This window comes from Schistocerca nitens, chromosome 4 (genome assembly GCF_023898315.1).
Source record: "Schistocerca nitens isolate TAMUIC-IGC-003100 chromosome 4, iqSchNite1.1, whole genome shotgun sequence".
Classification (NCBI taxonomy): Eukaryota; Metazoa; Arthropoda; class Insecta; order Orthoptera; family Acrididae; genus Schistocerca; species Schistocerca nitens.
In genome coordinates, this window is record NC_064617.1 from 22,746,118 (window position 1) to 22,763,674 (window position 17,557).

The following is a 17,557-nucleotide window of genomic DNA, read 5'->3' on the forward strand; positions in this document are numbered from 1 at the left end:
CTTCTTGTCTGATTTGTCATTGAGTGAGTGAATCATGTACTTTTATGAAATAACTGTAAACTTTTTATTCTGTCAACAATCAAGTAGCTTATTATTATTTAACCTCCTTTGGAATTCTTCATTGTGATACGTTCAGTCAAATTATTATCCATTTCAATAGGCATCAAGAGAACTGCTGGGTAATTCTAGTAAAGAAAACCCTTTCCTGTCGGCCGCGGATACCCATACCGAAGAGCAAGTAGGAGCTAGGAATACCCCCTCCCCCTTTCCCCTGTTGTTTTTGTTGTTGGGGTCTTCAGTCCAGAGATTGGTATGATGCAGCACCCTACATCTGCACCCTACATCCTTCTGAATGTGCTTACTATATTCATCTCTTGGTCTCCCTCCATGGTTTTTACACTCCACGCTGCCCTCCAATACTAAACTGGTGATCCCTCGATGCCTCAGAACATGTCATACCAAACGATCCCTTCTTCTAGACAAGTTGTGCCACAAATTCCTCTTCTCCCCAATTCTATTCAGTACCTTCTCATTAGTTACATGATCTACCCATTTAATCTTCAGCAATCTTCTGTAGCACCACATTTCAAAAGCTTCTATTCTCTTCTTATCTAAACTATTTATCATCCACATTTCACATCCATACATGGCTATACCCCGTACAAATACTCTGAGAAAAGACTTCCTGACACTTAACTCTATACTCCATGTTAACAAATTTCTCTTCTTCTTTCCCCTATTCTCAGGAAAAGGAAAGAATACAGTGTAGTCGGATGCTTTTCTTTCAAGAAAATGATTTAAGAGCCAGTATTCCACAGGTTGTTAGCAGGGCGAACTGGATCTTCTTCATGGCTACTTAAAAGGCACACTTCATCTTCCAAAATACTAAAAATACTATACACCCCCAGGTGTAGCCCTCATCCTCAGAATAATGGTGAAATTTGTGACAACAAAGCACATATTCTATCTATATTTACCCATCTGCTGGGAAGGGCAGTGCTTACCTGAGCGACCACCATATCCAGCTGGCGGAGTCAGCATTGGATCCCCATAGACGTGACCACGTCCCCCTGGGGGACCTGGTTCGCCTTTCTCTCCCATCACCGACACCCCTGGAGGCCCCTGAAATAAAGGAAGGCAAACATCAATAAAATTACATTAAACGTAAAAATAAACATTAATAATATTGTCATAATCTTTGTAGTATATTCAACCAAGGGCACAGGAAACTGTAACTTTTAACTTTATGAAAATGGAGAACAACTTTAGGGACTCTGATTATTTTTAACTTATTACAACTGTTTTCAAAAAAATGGAAAATCCATGTTGGAATCTCAACAGTTATGGAAAGACAAGAATGCTACTCACTGTTAAGATGACACTTTGAGTTGCAAATAGGCATAATGAAAAGACTGTAACACATTTAGCTTTTCGCCAAAGCTGTCTCCACTAAAGAGAAACACACATCTCCGGCCTGAGCAGCCAGAAATAGTTGTCATCTGTGTGAGGTGTGCTTGCTTGTGTGAACGTGTGTGTGTTTCTAATTTCTGGCCTGAGAAATCAGATGTAGAGGCCATGTGTGCATTAGGTGTGCTTGCTTATGTGCATGCATGCGCGTTTCTCATTTCTGATGAAGGCTTCAGCCAAAAGCTAAATGGGTAACTGTTTTTTCTTGTGCCTATCTGCCACTCAACATGTCATTTTTATGGTGAGTAAACAATCTGTCCTTTCCATAATAGTTATGATTGCTTTCAGTATTACAAATTGAATGAGATATATCCCTCCAACCCTAGGTGCTTGGCTGAATTGTTGTGATAAACAGAATAGATTCTTGATGCAATTAACAACAAATTTTTTCCATTACTGCTATATATGCTAGTTAAGATGGCAATGGTAACTTAATTTAAGTTGCTTCCCTATGTCCTTTGCCATGTTGTTATTATTTGTGTCACAGTCTTTGCCTGTATGTACAAGAGTGTAGATAGCAAATCAAGTATGTTGATTTCATTTCTGTGTATTACTGAGCAATCCAGTATAAATCCTGACATCTGGTGATGAGAAATTAAAGAAGAATTCTGTTTACACACCTGTGTATATCTATTTTCGATGACAACTGGGTACAAAAAAGTGATGAAAGTGAAAGAAATGTCAGTGTGTGCAACAAAAATTACAGAAACAGATTCATTGGAAAAACTTGTGAAGTAACATCCTGAGGAATTTAAAAAAAAAGAAGAAGGAGGAGGAGGAGGAGGAAGAGAGGAGAGAGGAGAAGATGAGAAGAGGCAGGGACCTTAAGGGAAGCCAAAGGTACCCTAATGCTAAAAGAAAGGACTCAACCCATTGCTCTTTAGGCAGTGTTAATTCACATAGCTCACCAACTTCTTACAGAAAATAAAATTCAGAATACTGTTAAGGAGTGATGAGTAGCAACTTTCTTTTTCATAATATTGTAATACAGTACTTTTCTGTACAGCCATGACCATTAAATGTATGTATGTTATCAACATCTTCATTTTTGTTCCACATCCCTCATATTTACAACCAAATGCTCTGTTATGATGGACTGATCTAAGTTGGCAACAGTAACTATTATTTCTATTCATGAATTAAATTACATTACTTTCCCTAACAAGACTTTTTCGCAGTTCCATAATTATGTGGGTATGGAATATGTATGTGCTGGAATGTTAACTTCTTGTTCTAATTGTAAGTTAACACTTATCTGCCCTCGATGCAGCTCTTGGTGCTACTGGTATCCAAACATTGATGGTTAATTAAAAGAATTTGTTTTGTACCATATTTTACATACATATATCTTCAAAAGACATTGTATGCCATAACTTTCCATTTTTACTAAAATTTTGACTTCTTTATCACTATGGAGGAACTGTTTTGTACTGTACTTTAGCTGAAATGTCTTGTCAGTATTGAACTCTGCATTCCACTGGTTGCTATTTGTATTCTGTATGCTTTGCTTACATTACTATGCAGCGGACCTGTTTATACATTACCTATGCAAATGCAGCTCTTCTTGTCCATTTTTAATATCCTATAATGTTATTTTTCAACTTGATCTTGTTTCTGTCAATGAATGCATCAATAGCTGCATTCCTATGTTTCCATTTTCGTAATATGTGTTTTTGTTCGAGTACTACAGCATATTGCTCTTTTGTCATTTACATTTCATTTTTGTGACTGTAGTTACATTTGTGACTAATGCTCCAATTATGATGATACAGGTACAAGATGTTGGTTTGCAACCACAATCAGTAGCACAATAAAAGAATCAAATACAACTTTGTATTATGAATTTTGTGAAACATAGTCATGCTGTTGACAACTGCATGAACAAAATGTCAAAATGATTATGTTTGAAAACAGACCCTAACTAGTTAATACAGACTTTGCATCATTTTGAGTGAAAAATGGGTTTAGGCACTGGACCAGTGCATCTCACAATCCCAATTCTTATGTTCAAGCTGAACAAGTTGTCCAAAGTTTCAAGCATGCGCTGAAAACTGCTACGTATGATGAAATATCCAACCTAGATAAATTTTATACTGGTTACTTGTGTGTGACAATGCAGAACATGTATCCACACATTAAAGCCCAACCATGCCAACCATATTACATGTGTGAGGGATCTAAGGACTCAATTAAGCCTAATCAAATCAGTTGTTGTCCAGCCAAAGATCAGACCCAAGTTAATACTTCATAAGAGTTGTGGGATCAGTGTATGAGATTTTGTAGACATGAGAAATGGCATAAGCACTGATGCATAAAAAAATGAGTAGTTTTGAAAAAAAAAGGAATGAAATGTTATGGACTCAGTAAAAGGCTGTAATGGTACTATTCATTGGAAACATGTAGACCAACTCTCATCATCCATTTTTAATGATAAAATGTGTCATCTCTGAAACCACTGTAATGCACACAATTTATGCTGTAGTTTGATATATTCTGATAATTAAATCGGCACCTTTCCTGTGACTGAACCATTACCAACCTCCATTATAAGAGAATGACCTGTGACCAGAATTGTAACAAAAACTGTTCAAGAAGTAGTCCAGAACATTCCAATAAAGGATTATTTAAAAAAAAAAGGATTATTTTAAAAAAACTAGAGAAATTAAATCATAAGTTGACATGTGGAAAAATCGGGTCTACTGCCAGATGTTTGTGTTGCTCTGGCACAATATTTCGGCCACGTAACTCGTTGCCTTCTTCAGGTGCTACCTGAGACTGCCGTGTTGGAGGATCTTGTCCAGTATTTATGCCCAGAGGGCGCTGGGTGCTCTCTTTGCCGTCCGCGCCCGCCTGGCGCTGCTTGTAATGTGTTGTCTCTTCCCCGGTGTTCCCTCGGACGTCCGCGCCCGACTTGGGCGCCATCTGTGACAGCTCTCCGAGGCCTGTCCTGTGTCGGGCGTTCCGTTCGCGGTCCGCGCCCGCCAGGTGCTGCTCCTGAGGTTTTTACCCCTCCCTGGTGCTCCCACGAACGTCCGCGCCCAGCTCGTCCACAATCTGTAGTCGTGGCAGTTGTCTGGGGCCGGACCCACATGTGGCGTTCCGTTCGTTGTCCGCGCCCGCTTGGCGCTGCTCCCAAGGTGTTGGCACTTCCCTGGTGCTCCGACGGACGTCCGCGCCCGCCTAGTCCACCATCTGCAGTTGTGGCAGCTGTCTGAGGCCCGTCTTGCGTCGGGGGCTCTGTTCGCAGTCCGCACCCGCCTGCCTTACAAGCAGCGCCAGGCGGGTGCGGACTGCGAACAGAGCCCCCGACGCAAGACGGGCCTCAGACAGCTGCCACAACTGCAGATGGTGGAATAGGCGGGCGCGGACGTCCGTTGGAGCACCAGGGAAGTGCCAACACCTTGGGAGCAGCGCCAAGCGGGTGCGGACAACGAACGGAACGCCACATGTGGGTCCGGCTCCAGACAACTGCCACGACCACAGATGGTGGACGAGCTGGGCGCGGACGTCCATGGAAGCACCAGGGAGGTATAAAAACCTCAGGAGCAGCACCTTGCGGGCGCGGACCGCGAACGGAACGCCCGACACAGGACAGACCTCAGAGAGCTGCCACAGATGGCGCCCAAGTCGGGCGCGGACGTCCGAGGGAACACCGGGGAAGAGACAACATAATACAAGCAGCGCCAGGCGGGCGCGGACGGCAAAGAGAGCACCCAGCGCCCTCTGGGCATAAATACTGGACAAGATCTTCCAACACGGCAGTTTCAGGTAGCACCTGAAGCAGGCAACGAGTTATGTGGCCGAAATATTGTGCCAGAGCAACACAAACATCCGGCAGTAGACCCGATTTTTCCACATGTCAAGATCTCGCCGGGAAAGCCTGAACAGTTACAAATCATAAGTTGTTCGTGTGGTGTCACCGCTAGACACCACACTTGCTAGGTGGTAACTTAAATCGGCCGCGGTCCTGTAGTACATGTCGGACCCGCGTGTCGCCACTGTGGGATCGCAAACCTAGTGCCACCACAAGGCAGGTCTCGAGAGACTGAGGAGACCTCGCCCCCAGTTGTACGGACAACATAGCTAGCGATTGGACGTGCTAAGCCTTGCTCTCATTTGCCGAGAGATAGACAGTAGAATAGCCCTCTGCTAAGTTAAATGGCGACCACCTATCAAGGCGCCATTTGTATCAGTGCCAATAGCTTACGAGTATGCAGGAGAGATGTATTCCAACAAGAGAATAAAGTTAAGTATTAAAAAAGCTACGTATTTTTCTTTAGTGCATTTATAAGTCTCATGTTCCAGACTTCACGCCCGTCTGCGTTAGCCTTGCGTGCCCTATCGGCTACAGCATTGTGTCTGGGCTGTATGGTCTAGACACAACAGTTCGTGGCTTAGACAGGACAGTTTTTGTATCTGCGAGTTAAGATGCCCCCCCCCCCCCCTCCATGAACCATGGACCTTGTCGTTGGTGGGGAGGCTTGCATGCCTCGGCAACACAGATAGCCGTACCGTTGGTGCAACCACAACGGAGGGGCGTCTGTTGAGAGACCAGACAAATGTGTGGTTCCTGAATTGGGGCAGCAGTCTTTTCAGTAGTTGCAGGGGCTACAGTCTGGATGATTGACTGATATGACCTTGTAACACCGTCCAAAATGGACTTGCTGTGTTGGTACTGCGAACGGCTGAAAGCAAATGGGAAATTATGGCCATAATTTTTCTCGAGGGCATGCAGCTTTACTGTATGGATAAATGATGATGGTGTCCAATTGCGTAAAATATTCCGGAAGTAAAATAGTCCCCCATTTGGATCTCCGGGCGGGGACTACTCAGGAGGGCATTGTTATCAGGAGAAAGAAAACTGGCATTCTACGGATCGGAGCGTGGAATGTAAGATCCCTTAATCGGGCAGGTAGGTTAGAAAATTTAAAAAGGCAAATGGATACATTAAAGTTAGATATAGTGGGAATTCGTGAAGTTCGATGGCAGGAGGAACAAGACTTACGGTCGGGTGAATACAGGTTTATAAATACAAAATCAAAGAGGGGTAAAGCAGGAGTAGGTTTAATAATGAATAAAAAAATAGGAACACGGGTAAGCTACTACAAACAGCATAGTGAAAGCATTATTGTGGCCAAGATAGATATGAAGCCCACGCCTACCACAGTAGAACAATTTTATATGCTGACTAGCTCCGCAGATGACGAAGAGATTGATGAGCTAAAAGAAATTATTCAGATAGTGAATGGAGATGAAAGTTTAATAGTCATGGGTGACTGGAACTCGACAGTATGAAACGGAATAGAAGAAAACACAGTAGGTGAATATGGAATGGGAGTAAGGAATGAAAAAGGAAGCCGCCTGGTAGAATTTTGCACAGAGCATAACTTAGTCATAGCTAACACTTGGTTCAAGAATCATGAAAGAAAGTTGTATACATGGAAGAAGTCTGGAGATACTGGAAGGTATCAGAGAGATTGTATAATGGTAAGACAGAGATTCAGGAACCAGGTTTTAAATTGTAAAACATTTCCAGGGGCAGATGTGGACTCTTATCACAATCAATTGGTTATAAACCATAGATTAAAACTGAAGAAACTGCAAACAGGTGAGGATTTGAAGTGACGGGACCTGGATAAACTGACAAAACAAGAGGTTGTAAAGAGCTTCATTGACAAGAATGGGGGAAAGAAATTCAGTAGAAGAGGAATGGGTAGCATTAAAGGACGAAATGGTGAAGGTAGCAGAGGATCAAGTAGGTAAAGTGACGAGTGCTAATAGAAATCCTTGTGTAACAGAAGATATACTGAATGTAATTGATGAAAGGAGAAAATACAAAAATGCAGTAAATGAAGCAGGCAAAAAGGAATACAAACGTCTCAAAAATGAGATCGACAGGAAGTGCAAAATGGCTAAGCAGGAATGGCTAGAGGACAAATGTAAGAATGTAGAAGCGCATATCACTAGGGGGTAAGATAGATACTGCCTACAGGAAAATTAAAGAGACCTTTGGGGAAAAGAGAATGACTTGCATGAATATCAAGAGCTCGGATGGAAATCCAGTAATAAGCAAAGAAGGGAAAGCAGAAAGGTGGAAGGAGTATATAGAGGGTCTATACAAGGGCGATGTTCTTGAGGACAATATTATAGAAATGGAAGAGAATGTAGATGACGATGAAATAGGAGATATGATACTGCGTGGAGAGTTTCACAGAGCACTGAAAGACCTAAGTCGAAACAAGGCCCCGGGAGTAGACAACATTCCATTAGAACTAATGACAGCCTTGGGAGAGCCAGTCCTGACAAAACTCTACCATCTAGTGAGCAAGATGTATGAGACAGTCGAAATACCCTCATACTTCAAGAAGAATATAATAATTCCAATCCCAGAAAGCAGGTGTTGACAGATGTGAAAATTACTGAACTATCAGTTTAATGAGCCACAGGTCCAAAATACTCACACGAGTTCTTTACAGCTGAATGGAAAAATTGGTAGAAGGCGACCTCAAGGAAGAGCAGTTTGGATTGCACGGAAATGTTGGAACACATGAGGCCATACTGACCGTACGACTTATCTTAGAAGCTAGATTAAGGAAAGGCAAACCTACATTTCTAGCATTTGCAGAATTAGAGAAAGCTTTGGACAATGTTGACTGGAATACTCTCTTTCAAATTCTGCAGGTGGCAGGGGTAAAATACAGGGAGCGAAGGGCTATTTACAATTTGTACAGAAACCAGATGGCAGTTATAAGAGTCGAGGGGCATGAAAGGGAAGCAGTGGTTGGGAAGGGAGTGACACAGGGTTGTAGTCTCTCCCCGATGTTATTCAATCTGTATATTGAGCAAGCAGCAAAGGAAACACAAGAAAAATTTGGAGTAGGAATTAAAATCCATGGAGAAGAAATAAAAACTTTGAGGTTTGCGATGACATTGTAATTCTGTCAGAGACAGCAAAGGACCTGGAAGAGCAGCTGAAAGGAATGGACAGGGTCTTGAAAGGAGAATATAAGATGAACATTAACAGAAGCAAAACAAGGATAATGAAATATAGTCAAATTAAGTCGAGTGATGGTGCAGGAATTAGATTAGGAAATGTGAGGCTTAAAGTAGTAAATGAGTTTTGCTATTTGGGGAGCAAAATAACTGATGATGGTCGAAGTAAAGAGGATATAAAATGTAGACTGGCAATGGCAAGGAAAGCGTTTCTAATGAAGAGAAATTTGTTAACACTGAGTATAGATTTAAGTGTCAGAAAGTCGTTTCTGAAAGTATTTGTGTGGAGCGTAACCATGTACTGAAGTGAAACGTGGACGATAAATAGTTTGGACAAGAAGAGAATAGAAGCTTTCGAAATGTGATGCTGCAGAAGAATGCTGAAGATTAGATGGGTAGATGACATAACGTGGGAGGTATTGAATAGAATTGGAGAGAATAGGAATTTGTGGCACAACTTGACTAGAAGAAGGGAGTGGTTGGTAGGGCATGTTCTGAGGCATCAAGGGATCACCAATTATTTAGTATTGGACGGCAGCGTGGAGGGTAAAAATCGTAGAGGGAGACCAAGAGATGAATACACTAAACAGATTCAGAAGGATGTAGGTTGCAGTACGTACTGGGAGATGAAGAAGCTTGCAAAGGATAGAGTAGCATGTAGAGCTGCATCAAACCAGTCTCTGGACTGAAGACCACAACAACAAACAACAGTTAAGATGGCTATGATACTTTAAGATGCCTCTATGTTGTTCTTATCTGGTCATAGTCTTCCGATTGTGGGTTCAAGTGTCCAGACAGCAAGCGTGTCGATTTCATTTCTGCATATTACTGAGCAATGCAGCATGAAACCTAATAGTTACTTTCCCATCTAACTTTTCTACTGTAGTTTTAAAAGCTGTTAACCACTTCAGAGTGAAATCTTTACTGCAACCACCACTATCAGTTACATGCTACAGCATATCTAATGTACGACTGAAATGTATAAAATAATAAACCATGTTATTTCTAATGCTTTGCAACATTTTGCTTCTCTGAAGGTAAATGGTTTAGAGCATCTTTCAATTTCCCCATTAACTTTAAATTGTCCTTTAGTACCTGCAGAATGCAGGACGGTGTCACTACTCAAAATGGTTGGTGTAGGTCGTTCACAGGCTGATGACGACTCAGTAACAAGCGGGGGCAGAACCCGAGTGCAATGAACTGCCATGCAAAGGGAATTACAGGAGGTGGAGCTTTTGAATCCACATAGATACGTGCACTGCAATATACTCAGCATGCGGCTAGTGCAGGCAGCTGACAACTGGGCACGCGACAACTCTTCACACGAAGCGTCAGACTAGGTCCACGGCAGTTTAGCTCCACGAGAGCACTTGCCTACACAGTTTACCATCACTCACAAGTAAACTCTTTCATCAGTAGGTCTGTCCATATGATGTGACGGGTGTATTCTCCATGGCATGTTTCTTAACTACTCCGCTGTTCTACCAATGCCAGCTCATCTGCCTCTACCGTGACATCTGCTGGTGGGGATACTAAACTTTCTCTCAACTTCATCTACTTGTGATTGATTTATGCTAATGGAATAATTGCTTGTTAAGTTTTGAAATGCAGGGATACCACATTTGCTACTTCCTTTCTTTGTGCATATTGCATATATCCTGTGCTTTTGTTTGATACATTTACTTTCTTTTGTGTGCCTGATTTTTGTATATTGTAACTGTGACAAATCTATGAGTACATGAGTTAAGCTGTTTATTAAGCATAATACATAAAGACAAAATAATTACAAATGATGAGTGTGTAGCACCATTAGGAAAGTCTTCCCCTGGTATTAAAGTTGATTTTGCAAAAATTAATGAGAGAATTTTCATAGGGTTTGAAACATGGTGTTGAAAGTGTTGAATCTTATTTAATTTAAGTGTATTTCCATTTCAAAAATTTATTTAACAGCAGGTACTTGATAAAAGTGTTTGCATAGTACCAGGCATCAGTCACACGAAAAGTCATAACTGAAAATATTCGATATCTTTACTGCAATGGAATGTCAGATCCCTTAATCGGGCAGATAGGTTAGAAAATTTAAAAAGGGAAATGGATAGGTTAAAGTTAGATATAGTGGGAATTGGTGAAGTTCGGTGGCAGGAGGAACAAGACTTCTGGTCAGGTGAATACAGGGTTATAAATACAAAATCAAAGAGGGGTAATACAGGAGTAAGTTCAATACTGAATAAAAAAATAGGAACGCAGGTAAGCTACTACAAACAGCATAGTGAACGCATTATTGTGGCCAAGATAGATACGAAGCCCACGCATACCACAGTAGTACAAGTTTATATGCCAACTAGCTCTGCAGATGATGAAGAAATTGAAGAAATGTATGATGAAATAAAAGAAATTATTCAGATAGTGAAGGGAGACGAAAATTTAATAGTCATGGGTGACTGGAATTCGAGTGTAGGAAAAGGGAGAGAAGGAAACGTAGTAGGTGAATATGGATTGGGGGTAAGAAATGAAAGAGGAAGCCGCCTGGTAGAATTTTGCACAGAGCACAACTTGATCATTGCTAACACTTGCTTCAAGAATCATAAAAGAAGGTTGTATACATGGAAGAAGCCTGGAGATACTGGCAGATTTCAGATAGATTATATAATGGTAAGACAGAGATTTAGGAACCAGGTTTTAAATTGTAAGACATTTCCAGGGGCAGATGTGGACTCTGACCACAATCTATTGATTATGAACTGTAGATTAAAACTGGAGAAACTGCAAAAAGGTGGGAATTTAAGGAGATGGGACCTGGATAGACTGAAAGAACCAGAGGTTCTACAGAGTTTCAGGGAGAGCATAAGGCAACAATTTACAGGAATCGGGGAAAGAAGTACAGTAGAAGAAGAATGGGTAGCTTTGAGGGATGAAGTAGTGAAGGCAGCAGAGGATCAAGTAGGTGAAAAGACGAAAGCTAGTAGAAATCCTTGGGTAACAGAAGAAATATTGAATTTAATTGATGACAGGAGAAAGTATTAAAATGCAGTAAATGAAGCAGGCAAAGAGGAATACAAACGTCTCAAAAATGAGATCGACAGAAAGTGCAAAACGGCTAAGCAGGGATGGCTAAAAGATAAATGTAAGGATGTAGAGGCTTATCTCACTAGGGGTAAATTAGATACTGCCTACAGGAAAATTAAAGTGACCTTTGGAGAAAAGAGAACCACTTGTATGAATATCAAGAGCGCAGATGGAAACCCAGTTCTAAGCAAAGAAGGGAAAGCAGAAAGGTGGAAGGAGTATATAGAGGATCTACACAAGGGCAATGTACTTAAGGACAATATTATGGAAATGGAAGAGGATGTAGATGACGATGAAATAGGAGATATGATACTGCGTGAAGAGTTTGACAGAGCACTGAAAGACCTAAGTTGATACAAGGCCCGGGAGTAGACAACATTCCAATAGAACTACTGACGGGCTTGGGAGAGCCAGTCCTGACAAAACTCTACCATCTGGTGAGCAAGATGTATGAGACAGGCGAAATACCCTCAGACTTCAAGAAGAATATAATAATTCCAATTCCAAAGAAAGCGGGTGTTGACAGATGTGAAAATTACCGAACTATCAGTTTAATAAGTCACGGCTGCAAAATACTAACACGAATTCTTTACAGACGAATGGAAAAACTAGTAGAAGCTGACCTTGGGGACGATCAGTTTGGATTCCGTAGAAATATTGGAACACGTGAGGCAATACTGACCCTACAGCTTATCTTAGAAGCTAGATTAAGGAAAGGCAAACCTACGTTTCTAGCATTTGCAGACTTAGAGAAAGCTTTTGACAATGTTGACTGGAATACTCTCTTTCAAATTCTGAAGGTGGCAGGGGTAAAATATAGGGAGCGAAAGGCTATTTACAATTTGTATAGAAACCAAATGGCAGTTATAAGAGTTGAGGGGCATGAAAGGGAAGCAGTGGTTGGGAAGGGTGTGAGACAGGGTTGTAGCCTCTCCCTGATGTTATTCAATCTGTATATTGAGCAAGCCGTGAAGGAAACAAAAGAAAAATTCGGAGTAGGTATTAAAATCCATGGAGAAGAAATAAAAACTTTGAGGTTCGCCGATGACATTGTAATTCTGTCAGAGACAGCAAAGGACTTGGAAGAGCAGTTGAACAGAATGGACAGTGTCTTGAAAGGAGGATATAAGATGAACATCAACAAAAGCAAAACGAGGATAATGGAATGTAGTCGAATTAAGTCGGGTAATGCTGAGGGAATTAGATTAGGAAATGAGACGCTTCAGGTAGTAAAGGAGTTTTGCAATTTGGGGAGCAAAATAACTGATGATGGTCGAAGTAGAGAGGATATAAAATGTAGACTGGCAATGGGAAGGAAAGCGTTTCTGAAGAAGAGAAGTTTGTTAACATTGGGTATATGTTTAAGTGTCAGGAAGTCGTTTCTGAAAGTATTTGTATGGAGTGTAGCCATGTATGGAAGTGAAACATGGACGATAAATACTTTAGACAAGAAGAGAATAGAAGCTTTCAAAATGAGGTGCTACAGAATAATGCTGAAGATTAGATGGGTAAATCACATAACTAATGAGGAAGTATTGAATAGGATTGGGGAGAAGAGGAGTTTGTGGCACAACTTGACAAGAAGAAGGGACCGGTTGGTAGGACATGTTCTGAGGCATCAAGGGATCACCAATTTAGTGTTGGAGGGCAGCGTGGAGGGTAAAAATCGTAGAGGGAGACCAAGAGATGAATACACTATGCAGATTCAGAAGGATGTAGGCTGCAGTAGGTACTGGGAGATGAAGAAGCTTGCACAGGATAGAGTAGCATGGAGAGCTGCATCAAACCAGTCTCAGGACTGATAACCACAACAACAACATACTGCAATTCGCTTTCAAGTAAGGGTGGAGGACAGGAGTTGTGAGGTAGGAGGATATGTGGCAAGAAGGGGTTAGGGCGAGCTGTCAGACAAGAGATAGGCAGAGCCATACAGATGGGAAGCCGTCAAAAGAAGTATACTAATTCTGGTAATAATTATAAAACTGAGGGGTGGAGAACTTTTAAGTTCAATGTCCCACATTATTCCTGTTTGTTATGGGTCCCACACACTCGCAATACTCTAGGATGGGTTTAACAAGTGATTTGTAAACAATCTCCTTTGCAGACTGTGTTTCCTCAGTATGCTATCAATAAACCAAAGTCTGCCACCTGCTTTACACATGACTGAGCCTATATGATTATTCCATTTACATATTACTACGAAGTGCTATACTCATACCACTACAAAGTGTTACACTATGGTAGTTGTAAGAGTTGGCCAGTTTCAAGTGGGACTCACTAGTGATATAGTCATAGGATATTATGTTTTTTTGTTTTGTGACATGCACAATTTTACATTTATGAATATTTAAAGCCAATTACCAATCTTCTTATCAATTGCAATTGAGACTCATCTGACCAGGCAACAGTTTTTCATTCATCTAGTGTCTAACTAATACGGTCACAAGCTCAGGAGAGATGCTACAGGCAATATTGGGATGTTAGCAAAGGCACCCGTGTCAGTAATCTGCTGCCATAACCAATTAATGGCAAATTTCACTGCACTGGCCTAATGGACCTAGTTGTCATACATCCCACATTGATTTTTGTGGTTATTTCATGCAGTGTTGCTTGACAGTTAATAGTAAGGTCTGAAGTTACAATTAATATTGTCTGCAAGGTCATTAATACACGATATGAACAGCAAGTGTCTCAACACACTTCCCTGGGGCACATATCTGACAATGATTTTACATCCAAGATAACATACGGCATCCTCCCTACCACAAATCTCTCAATCCAGTCACAAATTGGTCTTGATACACCATACAACTACACTTTTCACAATTAGTGTGGATGTGATACTGAGTCAAATACTTTTCAGAAATCAGGAAATACTGGGTCTACCTGACTGCCTTGATCCTCCAAAGCTTTCAATATGTCATGTGTGAAAAGTGGAAGTTTGGTTTCACATGACTGATGTTTTCCAAATCTATGCTGCTTGGCATGAAGGCAGTCATTTTGTTCATAATACTTCATTATGTTTGAGCTCAGAACATGTTCCAAGGTTCTACAACAAATCATCGTTGAGTACATTGGATGGTAGTTTTGTGGATCATTTCCATTACCCTTCTTGTAGCAGGTGTGACCTAAGCTTACCTCCAACTACTAGACACAGTTTTTCATTCGAGCAATCTACAATACATTTAGAAGATGAGTTTACTCAGCCACAAATTCAGTATAGAATTTGATAAACTCAGCCACAAATTAAGTACAGAATTTAATAGGGATTCCATCAGGCCCTTAAGCATTGTTCAGTTTCAACAATTTCAGTTGTTTCTCAACATCACTGACACTATTACTTATTTTACTCGTCCCTTCAATGGTATGAGGATTACACTGGAGCAATTCTCCAGGTTTTTCTTTGTAGAGGAACACCTGAAAACAGTTTAGCATTTCAACTCTCAGCTTTGCCACCTTCAATTTCAGTTCCTGTCTCATTAATGAGTGACTGGACACTAACTTTGGTGCTACTAACAGCCTTTACATAGCAATAGAACTTCTTTGGATTTTGTGAAAGATCATTTGACAATATTTTGCTATGATAGTCATTGAAGGCTTCACACATTGCTCTCAGCCAAATGAGTTTCATTCAGTATCTGCCTATCTATAGTTCTATGCTTTGTTTTACATCTATTATGCAGTTATATCTGTTTCTTTACCATGACCATATTATTCATGGAGAATCTCTCTCATTATTAACTGTTCTACTGGGTATACACACTGAGGTGACAAAAGTCATGAAATACATCCTAATATCATGTTGGACCTCCTTTTGCACAGCGTAGCGCAGCAACTTGACATCACATGGACTAAACAAGAGGTTGGCCAGGGTCAGAAATACTGCCTCTGTAGCTGTCCGTAATTCTAAAGTGTTGCCAGTGCAGGATTTTGTGCATGTACTGACCTCTCAATTATGTCCCATAAATGTAAAATGGGATTCATATGGGGTGATGTCGGTGGCCAAATCATTTCCCCAAACAGTGCCGAATGATCAAACCAACTGTGAACATTTGTCACCTGGTGACATGCCTGGGAACATGAAACCCATGAATGGCTGCAAATAGTCTCCAAGTAACTGAGTGTAACCATTTCCAGACAATGATTAGTTCAGTTGGACCAGAGGACCTAGCCTATTCCATGCAAACACAGCCCACACCATTATGGAGCCACCACAAACTAGCACAGCGCCTTGTTAACAACTTGGATCCACGGCTTTGTAGGGTCTGCGTCACATTCAAACGCTACCATCAGCTCTTATTAACTGAAACTGGGACTCATCTGACTAGGCAACAGTTTTCCAGTCATCTAAGGTCTAGCCGATACGGTCACGAGACAACGAGAGCTGCTGCAGGCCATATTGTGCTGTTAGTAAGAGACTTGCATCAGTAATCTGCTGCCATAATCTATTAACACCGAATTTAACGGCACTTCCCTAATGGATACACTCATACGTCCCACACTGATTTCTTTGGCTATTTCACGCAGTGTTGTTTGACTGTTAACACTGACAACTCTATGCTAACACTGCTGCTCTCTGTCATTGGGTGAAGGCTGTCAGCCACTGCGTTGCACATGGTGAGAAGTAATATCTGAAATTTGGTATACTTGGCACACTCTTGCCACCGGGGATCTCTGAATACTGAATTTCCTAACAATTTCAAAAATGGAATGTCCCGTGCCTCTAGCTCCAACTACCACTCCACAATGAAGTCTTTTCACATAAATCACCTGAGTACAAATGACAGCTCCACCAATGCAATATCCTGTTATATCCTGTGTACGTGATACTGCTGCCACCTGCATATGTCCATATTGCTACCCCATGACTTTTATCACCTCAGTGTATCTATCCAGTGCACGGTCAACCACTCTTTTAAATTTGAACCATAGGTCCTGTATGTGCTCCTGCCCTGATATGAGGAACTTGAAACTTTCAGCACAGAACAGGAGCATGTACAGGAACCATTGAGATACTACTGCTTTTTAGTCTAGTTTACGTAACATATATATATTTCTACTTGCTTTAGTTGTCCTTTGTACTTTGGTAATCATTGCTGTCACAGTCACATCATGGTCACTGACACTGGTTTCAAAGGGAGCATCCTCAAACACGTCAGGTCTATTTGTTGCCATTAGGTCCAATATACACTGAAGCACCAAAGGAACTGGTATAGGCATGCTTATCCAAATATAGAGATATGTAAATAGGCAGAATACGGCACTGCAGTCAGCAATGCATATATATATTATTTTGTAGTCTTCAGTCCAGAGACTGGTATGATGCAGCTCTCCATGCTACTCTATCCTGTGCAAGCTTCTTCATCTCCCAGTACCTACTGCAACCTACATCCTTCTGAATCTGCTTAGTGTATTCATCACTTGGTCTCCCTCTATGATTTTTACCCGCCACACTGCTCTCCAATACTACATCGGTGATCCCTTGATGGCTTAGAACATGCCCTACCAACCGATCCCTTCTTCTAGTCAAGTGGTGCCACAAATCCTTCTTCTCCCAATTCTGTTCAGAACCTCCTCATTACTTAAGTGATCTATCAATCTAGTCTTCAGCATTATTCTGTAGCACCACATTTCGAAAGCTTCTATTCTCTTCTTGTCTAAACTATTTATCACCCATGTTTCACTTCCATACAGAGCTACACTCCACACAAATACTTACAGAAAAACTTCCTGACACTTAAATCTACACTCAATGCACTTTCCTTGCCATTGCCACTCTACATTTTATATCCTCTCTACTTTGACCATCATCAGTTATTTTGCTCCCCAAATAGCAAAACTCACCTACTACTTTATGTGTCTCATTCACTAATCTAATTCCCACAGCATCACCCGATTTAATTCGACTACATTCCATTATCCTCATTTTGCTTTTGTTGATGTTCATTTTATACTACCCTTTCAAGACACTGTCCTTCCCGTTCAACTGCTCTTCCAGGTCCTTTGCTGTCTCTGACAGAATTACAATGTC

At 41.2% G+C, this 17,557-nt stretch overlaps 1 protein-coding gene across 1 annotated transcript in view; it reads right to left on the bottom strand.

Moving 5' to 3' along the window:
- The window catches only part of LOC126251896 (collagen alpha-1(I) chain-like), a 1,054,386-nt gene that overhangs the window by 111,225 nt on the left and 925,604 nt on the right, over positions 1-17,557 (bottom strand). Inside the window, exon 19 of the mRNA XM_049952611.1 lies at positions 1,005-1,122. Within this exon, the coding sequence (XP_049808568.1) occupies positions 1,005-1,122 (118 nt within the window). The remainder of the gene's footprint in view (positions 1-1,004; positions 1,123-17,557) is intronic.